General features: G+C 46.0%; 4 protein-coding genes across 9 annotated transcripts; 2 read left to right on the forward strand and 2 right to left on the reverse strand.

The window, feature by feature from the left end:
• The first annotated feature begins 3,284 nt into the window (after positions 1–3,284).
• Positions 3,285–21,205, forward strand: LOC118514202 (Usher syndrome type-1G protein homolog). Of its 5 annotated transcripts, none has more exons than XM_036060893.1 (8): positions 3,285–3,623; positions 18,126–18,372; positions 19,121–19,264; positions 19,339–19,560; positions 19,650–20,017; positions 20,092–20,464; positions 20,549–20,788; positions 20,876–21,205. In XM_036060893.1, the coding sequence occupies exons 2-8, from the start codon at positions 18,350–18,352 to the stop codon at positions 21,042–21,044; spliced, it is 1,539 nt and encodes a 512-aa protein (XP_035916786.1). In that variant the 5' UTR covers positions 3,285–3,623; positions 18,126–18,349; the 3' UTR covers positions 21,045–21,205. The 5 variants fall into 5 exon arrangements, with proteins under 5 accessions (XP_035916786.1, XP_035916788.1, XP_035916785.1 ...); XM_036060895.1 differs by lacking the exon at positions 3,285–3,623 and adding an exon at positions 13,136–13,206; XM_036060892.1 differs by lacking the exon at positions 3,285–3,623 and adding an exon at positions 13,374–13,689.
• LOC118514201 (UDP-glycosyltransferase UGT5-like) lies at positions 5,795–7,848 on the reverse strand. Its single transcript, XM_036060890.1, has 4 exons — positions 7,524–7,848; positions 7,347–7,434; positions 7,094–7,279; positions 5,795–7,019 (listed from the first exon to the last, which is right to left on the reverse strand). The coding sequence occupies exons 1-4, from the start codon at positions 7,692–7,694 to the stop codon at positions 5,887–5,889; spliced, it is 1,578 nt and encodes a 525-aa protein (XP_035916783.1). The 5' UTR covers positions 7,695–7,848; the 3' UTR covers positions 5,795–5,886.
• LOC118514200 (UDP-glycosyltransferase UGT5-like) lies at positions 7,875–11,208 on the forward strand. The gene has a single exon (XM_036060889.1). The coding sequence runs from the start codon at positions 9,128–9,130 to the stop codon at positions 10,721–10,723; it is 1,596 nt and encodes a 531-aa protein (XP_035916782.1). The 5' UTR covers positions 7,875–9,127; the 3' UTR covers positions 10,724–11,208.
• A 38-nt stretch (positions 21,206–21,243) lies between the features above and the next one.
• On the reverse strand, positions 21,244–23,301 carry LOC118514206. Of its 2 annotated transcripts, XR_004906586.1 has the most exons (3): positions 23,131–23,300; positions 21,887–22,461; positions 21,244–21,854 (listed from the first exon to the last, which is right to left on the reverse strand). XR_004906586.1 is itself a non-coding variant. In XM_036060899.1 (2 exons), the coding sequence occupies exon 2, from the start codon at positions 22,447–22,449 to the stop codon at positions 21,961–21,963; it is 489 nt and encodes a 162-aa protein (XP_035916792.1). In that variant the 5' UTR covers positions 22,450–22,461; positions 23,131–23,301; the 3' UTR covers positions 21,244–21,960. The 2 variants fall into 2 exon arrangements, 1 of the variants encoding a protein (XP_035916792.1); XM_036060899.1 differs by having other exon boundaries at positions 21,244–22,461; positions 23,131–23,301.
• Between the last annotated feature and the right edge of the window lie 951 nt (positions 23,302–24,252).

Below are 24,252 nucleotides of genomic sequence, written 5' to 3' on the forward strand. Positions count from 1 at the left end.
CAGGATGCATGCTACTTGCCACTAGAAAGCTCCTGCGAATAAGCAACCGGTAGCAGACACTCGCCCGGAATTCCTTTCGACATACTTTCGACGGCAGAATGGGCAAGGCAGATGGGCAGGCGGGCCTGCCACACAGATGGCGCTCAAAAGAATTCATACCGATCTCACCTGAATTTTTGATGAACCCGTTAAGCATGTGTGAAGATCCGTAAATAAATAATCTAGTAAAAAGCTACCGGAACACGGATGTGTCGGCCCCGTTTGCTGCTACCATATTCTTTTTCCCCGTTTCCCATTCTTCTTGGGATCATTCCAGGATCTACCGGTACCTTGGGTGTAGAAAAAAAGGCTCGGTTGTAAGGGAAATATGCGCCTAAAAGTATGCCTCCACAAGGTGTTAAGCTCAGCAGTAGCGGCAGCAGGTGCTGCTGCAGAACCATGCTAAAGCAGTGAGTGACTGGAACGTGCCCAGGGATAAAAGGAGGATGGCCCCCAACACATTGCACTATCGGAATTATGGAGCACATAGCTACGCAACGTCTGCTTTACGTGAAACGTGTCTGCTTTACGTGTCTGTTTTTGCACACTGCAAAGCTCCACCGCCAAGAAAAGATGATCAATCAAAGGCCCAATTTGTAAGCAGTGGGCAAAAAAAGGAGGTCACAAGAAAACAACATAAAAGTGTGTAGACGCATCTTTTTGCTGTTTCTAGTCGGAAAGCCTGAGGCTCATAGGCAAAAACAAAACGCTTTTGTTCCGCTTCCGTGCCCATGCACAGATAAGGAATCGATTTATCTTAATGAAGCCCTAATTTTCATCCTAATTTGGAGACTACCAACATGCAATGCGCAACTACCAGTACAGTGAATTTTCCTTTCCGATTGCTCACCCGATGCCGGTGAGCTTTTACAAGTTAAATGGAAATTCAAATGCCTTCAATGTATCACGATAGGTTCCTCTGACCTGATCAAAGTGAATTCACAATTTGTGCACCCATCACTTCATCTAGCCCGTGCCGAAACTATGGAGCGGCTATGATTTGTGACACATTTTAATTGACACCGCATACATGAAGCAGATGAGTTATGAATAATTTATGGATTGTTACGATTCTAGCCCGTTTCCGGTACCAGCAGTCTCATCAGTTCGGCCAAGCGAAAACGGAGAATGCTGTCTATATTTGCTTTCCTTACATTACGCTGAGAAACTTTGGTAAAGTTTGTTGTGTTTCTACTTCATACAAATTAACATTAAATGATCGATGATCAGTCGATTTCGGTTTAATAATAATAATTGTTATGTTATGTCCTACCGAAAACCAACTGCCAATATGCTGAAAATCATTCAAACGATATGAAATATTTCAAGAATGGCGCTGAAATATTTCATTTTCAAAATCTACCGTACGATGGAGGCGCAATTTTAATCAAAATATTAAAATCAATCATTGTTATCACATTTTCCTTTGCTCACAAAAGAATTCATTTGACAGAGAAAAGTTTTAAAATATAAAACCCAATGGTTTTAGATAAAAATGAAAGAATATATAGACTGATGGACACGAAAACATAGACGGAATCACGTGCAGGAATCACGTGAAGGAAAAAACGCCACAGAAAGAAAATGAATAACAAGACAGATGACTGACGCAAGGCGACGAGATAAGGTGCTAATGCCAGTTTAAGTTTCTTGTACAAAATAGTACCAAAAAGCACTAATTAAATATATATTTTTTTAAATAATGTAAGGTTTTCACTTATTACAGGAAAAAGAAATCTGAAGCGAATTCAAATTGCTGCAAGATAAAAAAAAAAAAAAAAAAAAAAATCTAAGCAATACGGCCAGGCCGTTCTTTATGAATAAAAAAAAAAAAAAAAAATCTAACCACTTACGCAATTTTATTCTTATAAACATATTTAAACCTGTTCTATACATTAAATTAATTCATATAAAAAAATCTGGGATGCAAAAATCTAAAAAAAATTAAACTAGAATTTCATCTATTTTTGTTTGCAACCAATCGTTTTTGACACAATTGGAATAAAAACAAAAATTTACGGATTTTGGCAGACAGAAGTGACTGACCGGTGCACTCATCTTTTCTTTTATACTGGTCAGAAAGCGATATCAGCGTATGTTTTACTGTAAATAGTTGGAATAAAAGTTGACCACATCACACAGTGATGCATCATAGTCGCTTGAGCTCAGCGTAATCTACCGAGCTCTACCCTGTTGGCAGAGTAACTCATTCTCACTTAATCCATTGCAGAACGAAGTATAGAGTGTTGCAAATCGCAACTGCGCGACACCAATTTCTCTCTTTCTGTTCCACTTCTTTTAACACGTTTATTAGTATCAAAGTACGGCGAATACGGCGAGTACGACGAGTACGGCGAGTTAAAAAAATTAGTCGCGTAAAAATCGTTTCGCGGGTTGATTGGCGTCCCCGTTTTCGTAGCTAGCCCTTTTTATATTTTTTCTTATTCTTCTGTCGTCAACCCTGCCACGCTGGCAATTCCCTACGTGGCTTCGTGCTTATTCGTGTCCACAGTTTGACACCTACCGCCATCTACCGTGAAATCACGCAAACACGAAGCCTCCGACAAAACGATATTTGTCCGACGTTAACAAATTGGCTAAAGTCTTAATAGATGCCCCCCTCCCCCCACTCACGGACACTCATTTTTGCTACTGAGTTACCTAAAAGGGTATATTTTTCAGACTTTTTACTGTAAGTATTTAATTGTTTATAATTTATTTATTATTTTTAATTATTATAAATAATTATTTCAACGATTTCTTACATTTTTGCTTAACTTATACCTAAATTTAAGGTAACTCAGTTACAAAAATGAGTGTCCGTGAGTGGGGGGGCATCTATTCAGACTTTAGCCTATTTTTCATACTTTTTAGTGTAAGTATTTATTTATTTATCATTTATTTATTATTTTTAATTGTTATAAATAATTATTACAACGATGTCCCCCCACTCACGGACACTAATTTTTGCAACTGAGTTACCTGAAGGGGTATATTTTTCTGACTTTTTACTGTGAGTATTTATTTATTTATTATTCATTTATTATTTATTTATTATTTTTAATAATATTAAATTAAATTAATATTATTAATTACAACGATTTTTAACACTTTAGCTTAACTTTTACCTAAATTTAAGGTAACTCAGTATCGAAAAGTGAGCAGTGTTGAGTGCGCAACTCATTTTTGTATGGGCTTTCGTTATGACGGAGTATAAATAGAAAGTGACCGATCGCATTCTTGAGCCCTCGCAAAGATGCTTTGCTATAAAATGACTTTACGTACAGTGATATCATTGTAACAGTGTTGTAGTAGAGTGTTTGTGTTGCATCAATTCCAACTAGCAACTGATTGCTTTAATTGATGTGAATGAGTGATCGCTAAAGTGAAATTCAAAAATGGTCCTTCGTTCAGTACGATCACAAGGCACCGCTTTGAAGTCTAGTGAAGATGAAATCAAACCGTGGTGGTATGGCTATACTATATTGCTACCTTGTTCACAAAATCATCGAGCATTTTGTCTACGGATGGTGGTTACCTGACATGATACACCCGAAGGATGCAAGGCGGACGCAGCAGTAAAGGTAAAAATTTCATATTATATTTGCATTTAACGGATACTTTCGAGGATTATAAATCTACCAACCTGCTCCTGGGGCCGAGGCGACAGCGGCGCCGGTCTTCACACGGCAGAGCCGGGGTTCAAATCCCATCCAGACCGCCTCCCCGTACGTAGGGCTGACTACTTTACTATGGGTAAAAATTAAGTTACAGAGAGCCAGAAATGGCAGGCCAAGACCTCTCGAGGTTGCAATGCAAAGGAAAATAAAAAAACGTGCTCCTATAAAACTGCCTATACTTGTGATTAACTAAGCAGCTTATCTGCTGTCCGCGTGCCTTCAATGCTGTACTTTGTAAAACATCTTCCCGGGGTTATCTGTTTTTGTCCAATCTGGCAGGAGTCTATCGCGTTTGCTACGCTTTGTAGCGTTTGCCCGATCTGCGCCTGGTACTTTTGAAAATTTCGAAAAGTCAGTTTGGCTTCAGTCGGTTGCTTTAAATACGTATTAACACAGAATCACACAGAATAGCTATCAATCGCTGTGTAAACGATGAGGAGATCAGTCAACATTCAAAACAACAATCATCTCACAACTTCTTCTTCTTCTTCTTCTTCTTCTTTCATGACTTAACGACCTGTCTTAGGTAATGCGTGCCATTTCTTGCTTACTAGACTTATTGATACCATAGCAATAATGTAAATATCAGTCTTCACTATGAGGAAACGGCCCAGATGGGATTTGAGCCCTGGTCCTGCCGTGTGAAGATCGGTGTCGCTGTCGCAACCACCTGCCTAAAACCACGATAGTAAGTTAGTGAGATCATGGTATGGTTGTGAAACAATATGCTGCGTTTGCGTAATAAGCGGTGATTGGTTTGAGTCAACGATCGGTGATCGGTGATCCAGTAATCAAAGTCTGTTGATGAAAATAACTGTCTGATCCCAATAGACTTTCCATGCACTCATGTCGTGATTAAACGTCCGATAGGTCTATTGATTGGCAGTGCGCATAAAACAGCAAAGCGCAATATTGCTTTACCAACACAACAACAAACATATTCAAATCCTAGTAGATTACCGATCATGAATGCTCTCTGAAACCTCAGTTTGTTTAATACCGGAGCTCCTGTGCGCAAAAGCGCTTAAACTAGGGATGGGCGCTCCGGTTCGGAATCACGATTCCGATCCGATCCAGCAAATAAATGAGTCCGATCCGTTCCGAAAGAACGATTCCGACCAGTTCCGGACTCGTTTTGATTCCGGACTCGTTTTGATTCCGGAATCGTTTTGATTCCGGAATCGTTTTGATTCCGGAATCGTTTTGGTTCCGGACTCGTTTTGATTCCGGAATTATTTTGATTCCGGAATCGTTTTGGTTCCGTACTCGTTCACATGGCTTTGCACATATAGCCCCAGCCAACCCTACCCCCTCCCCCTCCCCCCCCCCCCCAGATAAAAAAAAAGATCATGATCCGGATTCGACTCCGACGGCAGAGCGCTCCGGGCCGATCCGATCCGGCAAATGGTCGGATCTGCCCATCCCTAGCTTAAACGCGAATGAGCGCATGAGCTTATGCGTCCAAATAAGCTCGGCCGGACGCATGTGCTGGTGTGAGCGTATGAGCGTGCTTCGGAGTGAGACCCTGACGTCAGAGTCGCTCTTAAGCTAATTCGTCTACATGAAAAATCCCTTCCATAGCTCACACTGTTGAACTCATTGACACAACCCTAACTACACAAAAAAAAACCAAAAATCTCTGAAAATAATCCCAGTCAATTTCGTGACTGCTGTCTACAAATTAGCACACAAACCATCGGCCAAACGACAACATGACTACGTGAATTTCGCTCCAATCCGAATTATCATCCCTATAGCGAAAGAGCTGACTCACGCTGATACCGCTCTTAGCAACTTCGACAAGCAGCTAATCTTGCCTTCTAGCAATCTCCTGGGGAAAAGAGTGATGAGTTTACACAAAAAATTAAAACAACTCGACAACGTTCATACCCCACGCGTCATACGTAGCACGCCGCATGAAGATCATCGATGGATATGTTTCGTGTGCGACCGAAAAGTGTCGAATCATGGCCAAGGCCAAACCCCTGCTAGCGTATCGCGTCTATTACAGCGCAGTTTTACTTCGCCTTCGCTACTGCTGACGTTTAATCAAAAAGCAATAACCCTTCAAGTAATTCCATTCATTCTAGTACTTTAGCGTTTATTTAATTAAGCTTCTTTGTAAGGAATACTGGTCACATAGTGCCGATTGATCACAGTGTACGGCTCAGTTGCGCTTCTTTTTCGTGCTCACCGATGCTGAAGTGTTCTTCGATCGCTGTCCACCACACAGCAGCTTAAACAGTAGGTAGAAAAATAGCACCGGAACACCTATTATGGTGGCGATCACATCGATCCCGTGGTACTGCAGGAAGCCCAACTCCTGCCCGGCCGACTTCAAGTGCTCCGCTCCACGGTGCCGGATGACGTACTCCACCCAGAACGCGGCCAACTCGAGTGGTTCCACCGGTTGATCGCGGTAACGGGCGGAAATGCTTTGGGCCACAGTTTTGTACCTCGCATCGCCCAATATTTGATTGATCGCGCGCGACAACCGCTCTTCGGATATTTCCTGGTACGGTAACAGCAACCCGTACCCGGTACGTTCGGCTTTGGCCATGTTTAGGTACTGATCGCCAAACACCGGTATGCCAATCACCGGCACACCATGGTACATGGACTCGGTCGTACTGAGCAGCCCGCCGTGCGTGATAAAGAGCCGCACGTTCGGGTGGGCCAGCACATCGTCCTGTGGCCACCACGCTTTCACGATCACATTGTCCGGCCGGTTCGGGAGCGTTTCGTCCTCCCACTTCCAGAGCACGGTTTGCTTCAGCTTGGCAAAGGCACGCAAAATCGCTTCACGCTTCTCCACCGGCAGCTGGCTGCTCTGGATGTTCGAACCCATCGAGAAGTAAATCACACCGTGCGGTGCATTGTCGAGCACCTGCTGGATGTCTTCCGGCAGCGGGTTCGGTTTCCGATTGACGTGCATTCCGCCGACCTCGATCATGTTCGGTACGTACGGGCGCGGATAGCTGAGGCTGAAGTGATTGTTCAGCAGCACCAACGACACGGCATGCCGGCGCAACTCCTCCAGCGGTGGCTTCGGATCGGGGAAGGACGCTTCGTACATTGCACTCTGCACCGGGAAGTCTAACGTGTGGCCGAGAATGGTATCCATGATGGCCATCAGCATGTTACCGATACGCTGCACAAACGACATCCGATCGGTAAAGCTCAGGAACGGATGCGGCACGTACGATATCGGTGATGGTGTTCCGACCATATCGTTTGTCCAACGGGACGCTCCAAAGGTGGACATCACGAGGCAAGGTGCTTTAAAGTGATGAGCAAACCCTGTCGAGAAGAAAGTGTAAGCGTCCTTGTAGTAGGCATGGTTCAAATGCAGTTTCTGCGTTCACCCTGGTTACCTAGGTGCGCATCGTTAAGAAAGCTCTCCATAATGATAAGATCGAACTTTTCGTTCGACGCGATCAGCTTCTTCACGTTCGGATGCTGCAACGTGTAGTTCGTAAGTATCTGTCCGAATTTGTACGTCAAAGTGATGCTTTCCCATATGCTTTGGTCGGCCATCGCGAGCAAGTTCGGCACCAGATCTAAAACGAACGCGTCATGCGTAAGATTACAGTTCCACAATGTTCCACAACGCGGCCGCTCACTTACCCTTGACAATGTCTGCCGAACCGGTCACATCTATGTCGTGGTAATTTTTCAATGGTTTCTTCTGCGGGAATGGATTGATAACGAACACCTGCGGGCAGAACGTAAAGCGTGGCCATCAAAGTATCTTCCAGAGCGCACCGCTGATAAAGCACCGCGAACGCGACCCTTCACGCTTACCTCGTGGCCTCGTCTAGCCAGCTCTTTCGTTAGCGCCGATCCGACAATGTAGTGTGACCGGGAGGACGTTGGAAAGATGGCCAAAATCTTTGCCCCTTCAACCGGTCCCGAAACCGTGCATGCGTACACCATGACTAGCAGCACCGCCGTAACCGTCCATTGAAGTCTCATGGTGTTCAGTGTTGTGTGCGGACAAGGTCGTTGTGTTGAAACGAAAAAAGCTTACACAAACCACCCAAAACAAACTTCCTTCCTGGTGCGCGACTCGATTGGTTATGAGCCGGACCGGTGAATTTTTGTACCTACTTTGCATCGATCCACCTCACCCAACCTGTAGCGTATTATCTCATCGTACTTGGCCAGTGCAAAACAAATACTTATCTAACACACTCTGCCGGTGTGTGAGTGGAACCGGCTGTTCGAATGGTTTTGTAAATATTTGTTCCAAAATATTCCAAACAGTCTGCCAACCGGCGAGATGATGAACGCTAGGTTCAAACCAGTTCTTTCGCGTAGATGAATGCAGTTCATCTAGTGAACGTTCACCAGTGTCGGTGAATTCTTTGATGAGAGATCTCATCGGAAGCCATTCATAACGAGCGTTTTTTATTGAAGTATATGTCTTTATAAGCATTTTAAATTTAAGTTTTTCTTGGCAAATATTGTATTTCGAGCCCATCAGAGAAATAAATTGTCTGATCATAATATCTTATATGAGCTAAACTATAGCAGATTTAAAGATGATCGTTGGCTATTCCTGACCGTCCAAATATGCCAGAAATGGAATGTTGAGTGCCAACATTCGGTCCCAACCCGAGATAAGCATCGCATCGCAGCATCAACCCCTGCACTTGCCACGTTCAACGGTGGTTTGAAAAATTCCTCTACAAAACGTGATCGCGATACAAACGAAGCATTTAAGCGCTTGACAGAAACGCTTCAAGTCATTTAAAATAATAACAAAAACACACACACAAAGATTCACTAAATCAATGAACTTTCGCAAACCGTTAAAAATAGACGCACTCAGCTGTCGTCGTTTGACCGGCGCGACTTTGAAAAGGCCATCCGTCGGAAGTTGGAAGCTTTGTGAGCCCCGGTGTGTTACATCTACACGAGGGCCCTCCGCCACATGGTCACCGACGAGTGGTGCTGCCTTGCCATTGGCACTGTTTTCGCTTGCAGTGCGTAAACAAACAAATATAGATCCGTGGTCGACACTTGCTCATCTGCCGGGTACGTGATGAACCAGCCGAGTCGGGAGGAGCTTTACTGTCGCTGTACGCCGGCTTGGTAAAGAGCGAAAAAGAGAGTGAAAGAGAGAGACAATAGAGAGTTTGAACGCAATGATTACTCAGGTGCCTGTACCCTTGCTTGCTAGCTACTGCCGCTCATGATAAGAGTGTGTCACCCAGCTAGAAGGTTCTCAGCTGAACCGCATCCTAGTAGGCGATTAGTATGAACTAATAAACGGTGACGATCAGATCGGTTGTCGGGAGGAGGAACGTGCGCCGGCCAAATTGTTTCGTATTGTACCGGACCGCGTGATAAGGATTCTGGTGATATCTCCCGGTCCCGGAGCCGGAATTAGATCAAACAAAACGATGGCGCACACGTGTTTTTTGCTCCGGGTGCTGGTAGGCGTACTGCTCCTGTTAGCTAGCAGCACACCCCAAACCGATGCGGCACGCATTCTTGGCATACTGCCTTCAGTTGGCCGATCACATTACATAATTGGGGCAGGCCTGATGAAAGCACTGCTCGATGCCGGCCACGACGTGACGATTGTGAGCCCGTACGCGATGAAAGATGCGCCAGCAGACCGCCACCGTGACATTCTGCTGCCGGATCTAGCTGCCTCGCACGACGTATCCGGCCCGGATCTCTTCCAGTACAAGAACGCACCGAATCTGATGGTCCTCTACCTGGTGTACAGTGAAATTGGTCCCCTTACCTCGCAAGCGTTGCTAGAGCATCCGAAAATGGTACAGCTGATGGAGTCGGGCGAACGGTTTGACGCTGTCATCGTGGAATCATTCGCCAGCGAAGTGCTGTACGGTTTGGCGGAACACTTCGGTGGCCAGCTGTTTGTGTTCTCGCCGTTCGGTGCGTCCATGTGGACGAGTGAGCTCGTCGGTACGCCCTACCCGTACTCGTACATACCGCACACCTTCCTTAGCTACACGAACGAGATGAGTTTTTGGCAGCGGTTTACGAACGCACTGGTTGGCCATGCTGATAAGCTGTACTATCGGTGCGTGTTCCTTCCCCAGCAGGAAGCCATGTTCCGGAAGTACTTTCCCAGCGCGAAGCTAACCTTTCAGCAAACGCTACAAAGTGTCCGGTTAGCGTTCGTGAATCAGCACTTCAGCCTTAGCTATCCGCACCCGTACGCGCCGAACATGATCGAGATCGGTGGCATACAGATCCAACCGCCCAAGAAGCTACCGGCCGACATTCAGCGGTACCTCGATGAAGCGCCGCACGGTGTCATCTACTTCTCGATGGGTTCTATGCTGAAGGGTCGCAACTTCCCCGAGGACAAGCGTGCCGCCTTCGTGAATGTGTTCCGCGGGCTGCGGGAGAAAGTGATCTGGAAGTACGAGAACGATAGTCTCCCGGACAAACCGCCGAACGTGCTGATCAAGTCGTGGATGCCCCAGAGCGACATTTTGGCCCACCCGAACGTGAAGCTGTTCATCACGCACGGTGGACTGTTGGGCACTACCGAGGGTCTCTACCACGGTGTACCGATGGTCGGTATTCCAATTTACGGCGATCAGGAGCTAAATTTGGCCCGGGCCGAACGTGCCGGGTATGGTGTGAAGCTCGACTACGATACGCTAAGCGAAGAAACGATCGCGGCCGCCATTCGGAGGGTGCTTTCCGACGCCGGCTACAGCGAGCGTGCCCAACTCATCTCTAAACGCTACCGCGATCAACCGCTCGGTCCCGCCAAAACTGCGGTCTACTGGGTGGAGTACGTACTGCGGCACGGTGGCGCTCCGCAGCTTCAATCGCCGGCCGTGCGCTTGTCCTTCGTGGAGTACAATCTGCTGGACGTGTACGCATTAATGGCCGTGATTGCTTTATCAGTGCTAATTGGGATGGGTGCGGCCTTGAAAGCGCTGCTACGCCGGTTAGGAATTGTCAAACGACAAACACGCCACCACAGTCAGGGAAGTAAAAAGAATCAGTAAGAAGATGAGGATTGCCAAAAACAAAAAAAAACACAAATCGCTATTCTGACATTGTGCCAAAGATGTAGGAGGGATTAAGACAAATTACAAACCGATCTACACGACTAGGGCCGCCTCATCGGTCTATGGAAAAAAAAGTTTTTTTGACATTCGGTCGTGCCTGTTAAAAAGCGAGCACTTGATGATGGATTGCGTTAGTCAGCAAGGGCAAACATCGAGTTCTACCACGCGCCGAGTAGGTGCTGGTTTGAGATAAACGCTAGGGTGACCGCGAGGACAGTTGTGGCTATGATAACAACGTGTGTGATATGTACAATATGTGCGATAAGACCGTGTGTATATCAGTCAGACACTGTTTACTATTGTAATCGTATGTGATTGAATAAATAAAGAAGTGCTTTTACTATTAAGCAAACAAATCAATTCTTCGTAGCCTATAACTTTGAGCCTTTGATCCACAATAAAATAAATTCTGACACAATTTACTAAGCTTTGTTGAATGCGGTTTCTTGCATAACGATCTTATACCTTACATTCCGAAAAGTAGTTGATCATGCTTGCCATTTTTCACTAACATGCAGAGTACGTACCTCAAACGTGTGCAATTCAGATGTTCTAAAACCGTTACGTTTAAAACTTTAATCGGAGAAGCTTTCTAGCTTGCGCCCTCTACAGTACAGTAGCTGTACTATCGGTTTCAAACAAAAGCACACCGCAACAAGTGCGAGCATGCAGTGTACACTCATTTCAACGTAGAGAGATTATTTTCAATCGTAAAAAAGTATGCTTCACTGCGATGTTGAAAACAAAACAAAAAATATCAATGGAGGCTGACTGGGTCACGCTTTCAAGTGCAAGTGCAAGTAATCTCACTAGCTCTACTGATGTCTAACAAAGTGAGTGAACTCCGAAGGGAGATAAGAAATTATGACCGCACGTAATGGCCGCGCGTAGAGAAAGGTCATGGTCGATTAAATAATTGTTAGTTCTATCACGAACAGCTGTTGAACCGACCATGTGAAGGATTTGTCGATTCGGAAACCTCCGCGCAGATTCCTTTACTTTGTTAGAATCGCTAGAGTCGGGCGGTTCACCTTTTGTTGTGGATAACCGAGAGAAGTTTTTAACGGCGGACTCACGCATCAACTAACCCGTGAAATATTTAATCGTGGATCGATACTTGCTTATTTCGCCTAATTCTTCCGACAGAGTGGGGAAACACCAAAGAAGTGCGGGACCAACATCCGTAGGGAAGTCAAAGGTGAAACGTTCCCGGATCTGTAAAATAAACCCTACTATCGAGACGCACAAGCAGTCTGAATTACAAGTCGAGTTTATTACCAAAAAGTCTTATATACTAAAATTCTGTAGGAAAAGATACATGAAATAGCATTACATCGATCTCCTTCATCCTTATCCGAGTACGCTCGATCATCGCCTGTTGTAGGAGGTCCTTTTTTACTATTGTTTCAGGTGTAGCTTTTCATTATGCTGCCTGTTGCAATTGCAGCTGGCATTACCCGTTATTTATGACCATGCATTTGAAATGTTGTCATACTCATGTCCTTCCCTTTCCGTGAGTCTATGCTTTAATGGGTTATAGCGATAACCTATCCCTTTACTTTCATATTTACCGCATAGCCATTGTTTATAATTAATGTCCCCTTTTCGGAGTTTGTTATCACATACCCTGATGCGGTATCATTGTTTACCATAGTTTTGTTTTTCCCCATGGAATGAGACCTGCCTGTTAGTTTAGGGTTTTTTTTTCCTAAGCTAATATTTGCGCGGGAGAATTTATCTTAAACGAAAGACATTTATTTGATTCAGGATTGTTTATCTAAGGCTTGCATGCCTGTTAGATCAGTTCAATTTTAAGTTGTCGCGTTCGCAACATGAATCGTAATCAAAACTGCAACGAATGTTAAAACTCTTTTTGTTACAATGCTTGGTACAACCATTGAAAGCTGATTAGACTGGTGAAAATGGTCAAAGTGGGATGGTCTAGCAATTATAATGCATGGCTAAACCTGTCCAAAGACTTGCTCTTCATTGACGAAGGAACTTTGAGGAACTGCTGTTCCAGTCCTTCATCCATGTTTGATTGATTCTTTTTGATTGATGGAGCGGCTCGATGGTTGGTAGTACAGATACCTGCCTGAGCTTTCAATTTAATTTATTTAATTGGTAAAAGACTCGAGAAGATAAAACGCTCCATATCAAACTGAGCTCGCTTCAGTGTAGGGCTCTTAGTACAGATATTAAAAATAAACAAAAATATTATTCGGATTCCAACACGTTCCACCGTGTAGTAAGCGCTTAAGCATCTCGATATTGTTGATCCATGTAGGCGCACCTTCACTTCACCTGCCATCTGCTGGCCTCACCAATACTCACGCAACTTTCTCTTGCTGTACCGTACGCCGAGCCGCCTCCGAGCCTGCCTTGTGTGCTTTCCAAAGCTTTACGCCGTCTTTGCCAATGTAAAATGAGTTCTTTTAGCTAAAACCCAAACTATCAGAAGCACATTTTACATTCATCCCAACGCCTTGACCATTATTATTTAAAATTGACATGAAAATGTTTGTAAGTTGCGCAGGTTGCAAAACAAAGCAACCAACGCATCTCGACCAACCCACCAACACACTAACATGCTATCCATTTCGGGCACCACCTGGTTGCCGTGTAGCCGCCCAGCACCGTGCGGAGGTTGCAGCCTCATTGGCGTTGGGAAAAGAGCCCATTTTGTCCACACACTTACGCGCGTGTGCACACAGTACTCTCGAGATCCGTTTTGGGGACCGTTTCCGTGCGCTTTCGTGTCGTGTAAATATCATCAACCATCAGGTGTGTTGCTGCTGTTCGAAAGCCAGAAGCAGGGGTCAACAATATTAGCTGCCGTTTCATGTTGCTTTGAAAGTGTTTTGTTTTCCGGGTGTGTTGAGAGCCCACGGGGCAGCGTCCAGGTTAGCGTTAGGAAAAGTGTACCCACACACAATCACACACAGACGGTGTGCGATGGTGGCGAACACGGTGGTGTGATCGCGTTGTTAAAAAGTGCTCAAAAGTGATCGGCATGTGCATGTGCAGTCGGCTTGCATTTTTGGCAAACTCAGTGGTGTTCTCCGTCGTTCCGTGATGTTTGCGTGATCGCAAACAAGAACCCGAAACCATCCATGTATGCGTCCGCGCGGGAATGTGTATTGGTGCGCAGAAAAGAAGAAGATCGCGAAGAATGCTGTCGAACGCATTAACGCGTAAACAACGGCCTCCGCCGATAAAGCGCCGACAAAGCCGATCGGAACCAGAGTGCAGAGGACAGTGCGATTTTTCTAATGGGAAATTTCTTCTCCTTCCACAATTCTCCACTTTAAAAATCTAATTGTGCGCGCACCACAAACAAACGCCAAAGTGCTACGACAAGTGTAATTTAATCGATGGGATTTGTTTTGCCACCGTGCGATTAACATCATGTTGCCTACTCTACCAAATGCTCGGGAACCTACCCCCCCTGGGATTTGGGGGTAGGGAGTTGAAAGTAACGTGGTGGAATATTTACTTACTTCAGCACCATTTTTCTGCACCCGTCCGAATGTGTCAGTAGCTCTCCGTCCTGTCCGTCACGTGTTCGAATGCGCGCACATCTTATCAGTGTTATCGGAGCCAATAGAAGTTAGCAATAGGCAATTTGTAATGGCGATAACGAAGCAAAACGGAACCAGAGGGTCCCCTGTTGGCGCGGCCCGTGTTATCGTATATCTCCGCCAGTTTGATCAACATCAACACAACCTTGCTCGCTGTTTGTCGTCTACAACACGGTCATCTTAAGTGACTGGAAGATACTGCTTCGGAATTGATTTCGGAACATTCGGACACCAATATTGATTGGGCTTCGGCTTGTCGTGCCACAAAGAACATGTCCATCCATCCATTAACCTTAAGCCTAAGGCTACCTTGGCCACGTACGAGGCTAGCTTATCCTTATCCTTGGCAACGTACGAGGCTTTCTTCTAAATGCACCGTCGTCAGCTGTTTAATCTGAGTCGTTGTCTACCCAGGCACATGGACGACTTCAGGCTCAGGATTTTCTCCACAAGACCTAATAAGGCACTCCTCTCTGTGCTTTTCAGAGATCGGAAAAGAGTGATTCACACCTGATAGTGGACCTCTCTTATATGCATCTTCATAAGAACTTCCTCTTGACTTAGGTATAGTTTTCCTGTAACCTGTAGATTAGTCACAGAATCCTGCGTGTCGCTACAGCCTCGACCACCAGACCTCTTGGTCTTAGCTGCTCCAAAGCCTCTTAAATCAAGCTGCCTGTACACGTAACAGACAACATGGTTAATGTTTACTATTTCTAATGCGCTTCACGCTTGTTCCATACTGGGGTTACCATATAAAGCTATCGCCAATCGTGAACCTGCTGGTTGCAATGCAAGCAAAGCTAACGCAACGCAAACATATGAAATCATTTTTTCACAATGTTTCGACATTCTAAAAGAACGTAGCGCACCCGTGAAGCTCTTCTTCTTTGTGTCCCCGCTTTTTCTCCCGATCGTGTTTGCCAATCTGTGCCGCACGCAGCTATTATCAGTTGATGGACACAATTGGTCGTCAAACGTTCATATTTGTTCAAATCGTTCGAATATGTTTACCAACTAACTAAGCCTGATAAAGGGAATCTACTCCCCCTTTCGAAGGGTGGTAGTCCAGTTCTTGCACGCTATGCCATCGGTGGAAAGACCGGTGCCGCCGCCACATTCTCCGCTATGTTTGCCTATGCAATCGTTGTCAAATATTGGACAAGTAGTAGAAAACGGTCCACAATTTGTGTGTGGAAGTGCACTGTGAAATGTGTGTGTATGATAAGAACATTTTAAATAAATATTTAAAAAAAGCTTGCAAGAATGGTACAAAAAAATAGAGCTCAAATAAATTATTTTGTCCCAAAACGGTCACATTTTTCACGCGTCCCGTACAAGGTCTGGGCCCGCCGCCATACCCCTTAGCGCCGCCGCCTGTTGGTATGGTCAGGCTCACAATCGAGTTGCGATTGTATGCGATGATGCCGCACTTAGCTCAATGATCACTGTTATTAATCTCCATCCGTCTGTTTGTCTGTCTGTCGGTCTGTCTGTCTGTACTTCGACAAATGGTAGAATGATGATCGGATCAGCAGCAGCAAACTTACTTACTTACTTATACTTTGCAGACATCGTGATCGAGATTCGATTCGGTCGGCGTTTCTGGCTTTCGCGTGCCCTTCATTCAACCACTACCACTGCTCTTGCTCCATGACCGTGACGTGCGTGCGTGCGTGCGTGCGTTTTGTTTCGGTAAAAATTTGCATCATAAAACGTGGTCACCATCGCCATTCGTTCATGAATAGAAGACATCATGAAGAGAACCGAAACTCTGCGCATCACGTCATATCCGCCCAGGGTTCAACAAATGACGGTGACGCACAGAACCGAGTGCTTCTCGAACTCTACTTACGAACACCGTTCGAGCGTGCGAGTGTGAAATGTTGCTTATCAATCGTTTAAATTAAACCATTACCTCATCCACACATGTTTACCGGGTTTGATTACTTGTCGTGCAGAGGCAACTACTGCACATAGCAACTGCAATGCACATAAAAACGGGGTTGAGATTCTCTCGGGTAGAGAACGATACAGAAGGCTAGAGCCCCAGAGTGCTAGAAGGCAGTTAAATGGCAGCCTTTGGCCTCGACCCGTTACGATGCTGCACCACCCATCATTTTTTGTGGAGGGTTGTGCTATGAGAGCAAGAGACATAAAACACCCGACCAATGCCCAGCCCAGAAACCTTGGTCTGCTGCATTCACCGGCTGAATGGTTTGGTTTGGTAATTTTATGGGTGGACATTCCGTACCGTGCCGTGGGAGAACGGGGGGCTTTTGGTGCGATTCTTTTCCAACGCCAACTGTCATCGATTGTGGCAAAGCATTAGTATGTTTGTGCAGGCCCCGATGCGGATCGGCATAAAGCTCAGGGGAAATTATTACTTACCTTAATTTCTTCTCTTCATTAGGATCTAAATGCAAAATCTTGAGCACATATCATGATTTTGCCTCTTTAAAGGTACACCCTAGCAGTCCAGAAAATGTAAATCGTGCCAGCTTGCCAGGGTCCTGCAGTTCTCGTTTTATAGTAGATACCTCTTTAGAAGAGGGTGCAAAGTCTATCTCCGACAGTCTTCGCAGGACGATAATTCCCAGCATTTTTGTGGAAAAAAAAAGAATGGCCATATGAACCGAAACCAATTTGATACAGACGGATGCTCCTCAGAGCAGGCTAACATCGATTCCGAAGCATTCTTTCAACTACGCCGACCATGCTCAATATATATACAGCGCAGCTCGCCGCAATCTTTTACGCCTTATTGATCATAAGTGCTTGTTCTCCTCCAGACGAATATTTCATCTTCTCCGATAGCTTATGCGCTGTCGAAGCACTAAAGTCTGTGAAGGCAATCAAGAGCCCAGACTACTTTATGAAAGAAATTGTAAAGGTCTTAAGCTCCTTGTTTGAAAAATCTTTCCGAATATCAAATATTCCGAAGCCCTGGTTCCAAGGAATCTCAGGAGATCGTGCGTTCATTCGAATGATGTCTAGGCATAGATCATATTCTATGATCTTGTCTGGTGTACGAGGCAGCACGACCCTCCTTATTGGACGCAGTTCGGGACATCGGCAGGACTGAGGACTATTTTTGACCTTACCCTCTTTCCTACTGTTACTGTTCCTACTGTTTGTCTGTTATATGTGTTGTATCTCGCTTGTGTGTATGATGATGAATGACTGATTGAATGAATGAATGTACAAATGAGTGCGATGATAGAGGGGCTTGGTATGGCATAGGCGGAATATGCCCTTTCACGGTTTGGCGAAGGAAATGTCTCCAAATCATCGTGAATTGTATTATTTTTTTGTAATTTAGTTTAAAGCGATACGGCCAGGCCGATCTTAACAAAAATACATCTTCTCTCCATTGTGGTAAACGATCACCAAGGCGTAAACTAATAACCAAGTGCCATAGCCAGCCAGGAAAGTGAAACGCCGTCTACGTGTACGGCGGAGGAAGTAAAGAAAGATTCTATCCGGTTGAAAGTGAAATTTCCCTGCACGCGGTCGTTTTCCATTAACTTGCGCCACGTTTCCCTGCGCTGCGTTGAAAACAAACAACCCAACAGCAGCAGCACCAACAGAAACCAATTTTCTCTACCACAACTTCCTTTTTTTCTCGCTTTCGCGATCGCGGCCGATCAAGATGCACTCGGATTTAGCGTTTCGTCCGTGTGAAACATTGAGTGTGTGTGTGTGTGTGTGTGTGTGTAGCGTAATTTACATTTCCCATTATCATCTTTACCCTTTAGCCATTATCCGCGCAATCGCGAACTGCCACAACGGAAAATAGGGGAAAAGTGCACCGAGACGAACTACTAGCTTGCTCGAACAATTTAGGGGAAAATCGTGTGCGAAAACCCCTTGCAGCTGCCCCGGGGTTCGTGCCGGGAATCTGACGCCACCGATCTTGCTTCCTCTGCTGCACAGTTGATGAGAGTGTGGAACCAACCGATGCTCGACAATAGCGGAAACCATGTCTTCGGATAGGATACACCGGTGAGTGGTTACAGTGTTACTGGATGGGGAGAGGGAGCACTGTGTTAGAGACCGGAGAGATTTCCCGCACCGGAAGTGACGAATGCCAATCGTCATGCGCTTATCTCAAACTGCGCATAAGTGCACACACACCCCGTGCTTGTTGGATTGTAGTTCAGAGGCGAAGACTTTATCGATCGTCCCTCGCTGAGGGTGTTATCACTGGGGCTGTAGATTACTCGACTCTTCCTTCCCAAATCCTTCTGAAACTTAAGACATCCGTTCAATTCAAGTTCTATTATTTCGATCGATGATGACTCGCTGGACAGAAGCACCGGTATCCCCTTCATTTTGCTCGTCATTGCTCTTCTCTTCCCCGGTCTGGCTGGCACCTCAAGCTGTGCTCTGTCTGGTTGTGATATTATCTTCCCAGCCCAGGAAGGAGGTTGCATCGCACTTCACGTGAATTGAGATACGAGTTTTGGGGTGTGCTGTTGGGCGTGCCAATGAAATTGGCAACCTCGAATGGCACACAATAGATAACAGAATGGTTCGCTTAGTTCGCTGACACTTACCTGCGCAATTACCCGTAGGGAAATGCAAACTAGGGAGGTGACTCGAACTGGGGAGCTCGATAGCTGGGTTTGTGAAGAATGTTGATGTGTGACCCCCCCTCTATCATCATGATCATCATCATTTTCTGGCGGGGGTTCGCTGTCTAGCAACACTGTTCTCACTGCCACTGCGCCGATCCGCTATCCGTTTTCAGCGCCGCCAAAGATGGTCTGCTGGACGTGTTACGGGAAGCGACACGTTCGGAGGCGAACGCCAAGGACATCGACGGGATGACACCCGTCCTGTGGGCCGCATTCGAGGGCCATTTCGACGCACTGAAGCTACTGGTGGCACGCGGGTAAGTGGCAGTGGGCGCGCTTCGGAGTGCACGATTACGATTCACAACACCACCCTTTTTTTTTGCGCCACCAGTGGAGACCCGGACAAGGCCGATCAGTTCGGCAACACGGCACTGCATCTGGCGTCGGCCAAAGGGCACATGCAGTGTGTGGATTTTCTCGTCCAGTTTGGCGTCAACATTTACGCGCTCGACATCGACCACCACAGTGCGCAGGATCTGGCGGCCATTAACAATCGGGACAAAATTTTGCGCTATCTCGATGCGGCGGCCGCCACGCTGGAAGCGACCGATAGGTAAAAACACGGCACACGGCATCCAGATTTGTGGATAGTAGGAGAATTTTGTGATCTCTTTTTTTGGTGGACTTCCTGATTGCTTGCAGGAAGAGAGCGCACGAGTTCCGAGAACAGGCAAAGAAGAAGAGTGAAAAGCGGGCCCGCGAGTTTGCCAGCCGCCAGCAGAAGCTCGAACGCCGCGACCAGGATACGACCATACGGATCCGGCCGCACCGGCCGTCGAACATGCTGCAGGCCCTGAAGCACAAGCTCTGGTCCGGCAGCCAGGGTAACCTGGCCCAGCCCCGAATCGTTAACGAAGCGTCGTCCCACCAGCCAACAGCCGTCAATCCGGCCAGCACGACCAAATTCAGTGCGCTGGTCGGTGGTGGAACGATGCTGCGTGCCGGTGGCGGTGGTGCCGTGAAAAAGCGAGCAGATGCAATGAAAATTAGGCAGCAGATGGAAAATGGAGGTACATATGGATAGGCAGGAAATGGTTGCCGCTTTTCGCCAGTCTCTTTTTAACATTTTCATCTCTCGCTTAAGATTTCAAAATCGGCGAAATGGAAGCGAATGGCAAACGGAGCGTACGATCGATACAGGGGCTTCGGCGGGACTCGGAGATACTGTACGTGGGCACTTACAGCTCGAACGATGATTCGAACGCGTCGGAACGACGCGGCAAGCTGAAGGACGTGTTCGACGTTGATCCAGCGGACGGGCGGGAAAATGACGATGCCGACGAGGACAGCGGGAGTGGCACGAGCGGTGGTGGCGGCAAATTCGGCACCATCTCCCGGTCGCTTAGTCAGCCCGATTTCCTCGCAGCACCCACCACCGATGAGCTGACGGAGGATGTGCTGCTTCAACGACCGTCCGGCCTGTTCAATCGACCATCGTTCGGCCAGCTGGCCTTCCCGTGCGTAACAATGCCGCGTTCGCATAATATCCACACACACAGCACCTATTAACCGTACGCTCTGCCGTCTCTTCCCAATAACAGTCGCTCGGTGTCGAACGTGCTGGCCCAGCTCGGCAACGAACAGTCATCGACGAGCGCATCCTCCGACGGGTCGATCAAGGCAAAACCGGCCGCCGCCAGCAAGGGTGCGATCAAGCCCCGGTCCCAGCTCGTCATTTCGGACTCGGAGTCCGATATGGACAGTTCCGAAAATGAGGAGAACGATTCGCTCGCCATTCTGCGCTTCCTGTCCGCGTTCAAGCTCGAGGATTACTACCCGGTGTAAGTATGCCCTGGAGGTGGAACATCGAGACCGTGTATGTGTGTATGTGTAACCCCCACCACCCGTTCTCCTTCTATTGTGTCCAGCTTCCAGAAGAACGATATCGACATGCCAACGCTGATGCTGTTGACCGAAAACGATGTGAAATCGTTGGGCCTTCCACTGGGGCCTTATCGGCGGCTGTGCAACGCGATACAGGAGCGCCGGGAAGCGCTAACCAGCCCGGGCCAGTCCATCAGCGACAGCCGGCTGTAGCGGCACGCATGGTTGTGAACATCGGTGAAGTGTATGTGTACAAAACGCGCTATTTTAACGAACCTTACTGTAAACTAATTGGGCAGCACCCATCGTACTGCGGGTTGCATGCACTGGGAAGTAAATTATTGTGAAGCTTACGAGCGAAAATTTGAACCCGACCCGAATTTCTCAATTCGTTTAACCGAAACGCTCCCAATCACAGCTTGTTCCGCACGTTGACATTTCCATTTAATACAATAGTACGGAGCGAGTACAGCGAGTTACAAAAATTAGGTGTGCGATCTTATTGTTTCGTGGGTTGAATCACGAATATTCCGTTTTCATCCCCGGCCCCCCCTTTTCATAACTTCGCGCCCCGTGCCATCGGTCCTGCGGGGCACGTTTTTTGAGCTTTCCACTCTTATTAAAACTCGATTCCTTCGTTGTGTCTGGTTTTAAACATCGACTAAGGCGGTTCTGCTGTTGTTTCTCCGGTGTTAAGTACGATGACTAGGTTGGACTAGCGTCGTCTTCAAACACCGATTTTTTTTAACTTTTCATTCCCCTGGGTAATCCGGATAGCCACTAAGATTCAATTCTCTTTTTTGAAGTCCTTTTGAAGGACACCCAGTGGATGGGGCTAAGGTCTGAATTGATGGCCCCTCCACTCATGGGTTCTGTTCTACTCAGACTTTAGCCGTGGATAGGCAGTTTTTTTATGTTGGATCTGCAATGATCCAGAATTCACCAGGAGTGTAGCGAGCATCGGCAACTTTGCGGCCAAGTTAGCTTACTTACTTACTTATCAGGCGCTACAACCGCTTTGCGGTCTTGGCCTGCTGCAACAACCCTCGATACCGCTCACGGTTCAGCGCCGTCGTCTGCCATTCCGGCCAAGTTAGCTACAACAGGTTATTGCTGTCCCTGCTACCTGTTAGCTTTGGCCCCTAACCAACATGCCAATCTTGTCCGCAATTGCTTTTGCCTGTATCGTGTTAATGCCATTCTCATCCCACGGCGTGTCTTTGATGATGGAGATGTTCTTGGGCAGTTTGGCGAGCGCTGCCGCGATGTCCTTTTTCTTATAAAGAATTTTTTCGACCAGAAATATTATCACATTCTTGTGCTGCGCGGCTGCCTCCTCCGCCCGTGTCGTCAGCGTCTCCAAATACGATGCATTGTGATTGAAGATTGCATGAGAACACATGATCACCACAACCGTGCTGCTGGGGTACTGCAACACTTTTTCAACTTCGGTCGCGGTCCTTTCCACCGGAAATTTCGCCTCTTCCAAATGTTTGGCTATCTGCTCAACGACATTTTTCTCTTTTGAACCGGTTACATCATGGTAGCACAGGATGATCGTTTTCCGCGACGATATGTCGTCCTCGATACCGATGGTTGTTGAATTCGCGTGACTCATCTCCGTACGCGCCTAGGCAGAGGAACAGAAGTTAGATACACAATTTTCAGTATCCTTGCTCTCCTATATCTACCAGCAAATTATTCATTTTTTCATAAATGTAAAAAAAACACTTGATTACACCACCGAAGAAGCGAATAACGAATAACCAACTCACAACAGTTAAAATTTTCCAAGTTGGAACGATTGGCATCTGCTTAGTAGTTATGGGAAAAATGATGGTTTGGTCGGAATCGATTCCGGAGCGTTCCGCATTTTTTTAGAATCTTTTCCGGAACATCTTTCGTATCCGGTTCCGACGACGGAATCGGAACCAAGTAGCTCCAATTCCGAGCGCCCATCTCTATAATGGTGTAAGGTAAGGTAAGGTGTAACAAGCTCTACGTGCTGTACGATCCCCCGGTGCGCTGATAGTTCTTTTAGGCCATCCACACGGACACAAGTGGTGGGGCGTCTGAGGCCCAAACTGAGCTGGAGTGATGGCGTTAATGTATCCGCGAGAATGGCCTAGATAATTGATTGGTAAACGACTGCGCTGAAACGTGACCGATATCGAGCATTTTTGCAGCAAGCCAAGACCGGTCGTATTGCTCACATTTATTTACACATTCCTCAAATACCCATGCCCTTGTTTGGCCAACTTCATCGCTACACAGCAACATAAATAAAATAAAAACTTACTTCTTCTGCTTCTTTATTTGCCTATCACCTTTTCCCAAAATGCACACCAAATTCTTTCGAAGGATATGAGACCGGTTAGTAAGAACGATGCAGACTGCGAAATGACACGCAAGTTATGCGACAGAGTTTGTTAAAAAAAAAACAAACCTTTTCTGAGACTATGAGACTATGTGAGCGACAGTTCCGGTCATAAAAGTAAATTTAAAAAATATATTATTTTTACAATTTCAAAACAAATTTTCTTCCTTTCCAGGTTCTATACAAATAGAACAACACTATTAAAAATGCCGGTGCAACCTTCTATGTAAAACCAGAAATAGACGCTCTAGCTACAAATCCCATCGGGAGTTTCAAAGTTCACGCAATAATAAACAGCAAATCCCCGCAGTACGCCATACTCGATATACGCGATTTCGCAGTACGCGCTTTTTGAGAAAATCACATTTCTTTGCGTTTACCGTAGCTGTTTAAATTCTAGTTGGACAATTTTCCTCAATAGAGTTTTCAATTCACAAGCAAGCAAGCGATGAGCAAACGGGATTATTTCGATTCGTGGAAGATACGTTCGATTGTATTTGGAACCAGCTGATATTGCTGCTGTACGACATTAGTTTGATTATTATTTTGCACATTTTTTGCACAAAAATGGACCCACAAGTAAAAAGCAACGGAAAGAAGTGTGCTATAACAATAGCAGAAAAGCTGAACATCATCAAACAGTTCGAAAAAGAAAAAACTGTAGCAGGAATAGTCCGCGATATAAAAAGACTACAATCAACAGTGCGGTCTATCGTGAAACAAAAGCATACTCTTCTTAATTCTGGGAAAGGAGCTGCAATGGGAACGCGAGTACGAGATAAGCTCATTGAACATACTTGAAATAAAATTATGAACTACATTTGTTTAGAGTTATTAGTTATTGAAGATAATTCTTAAGTAAACTGAAATGAACGCCTAATGGGATTATTTTTTAACAGGTTTAAATTTTAATTCTTTATTTATAATTATATTTCAACTCCTTGTATGTATGAACAAAATGTCAAAGGAAATTTGATATACGCGAAAATTCGAGATATGCTCGAGAGTTCGGTCCAAAACATTAGCGTACTACGGGGATTTGCT

Source organism: Anopheles stephensi, chromosome 3 (assembly GCF_013141755.1).
Source record: "Anopheles stephensi strain Indian chromosome 3, UCI_ANSTEP_V1.0, whole genome shotgun sequence".
Lineage (NCBI taxonomy): Eukaryota > Metazoa > Arthropoda > Insecta > Diptera > Culicidae > Anopheles > Anopheles stephensi.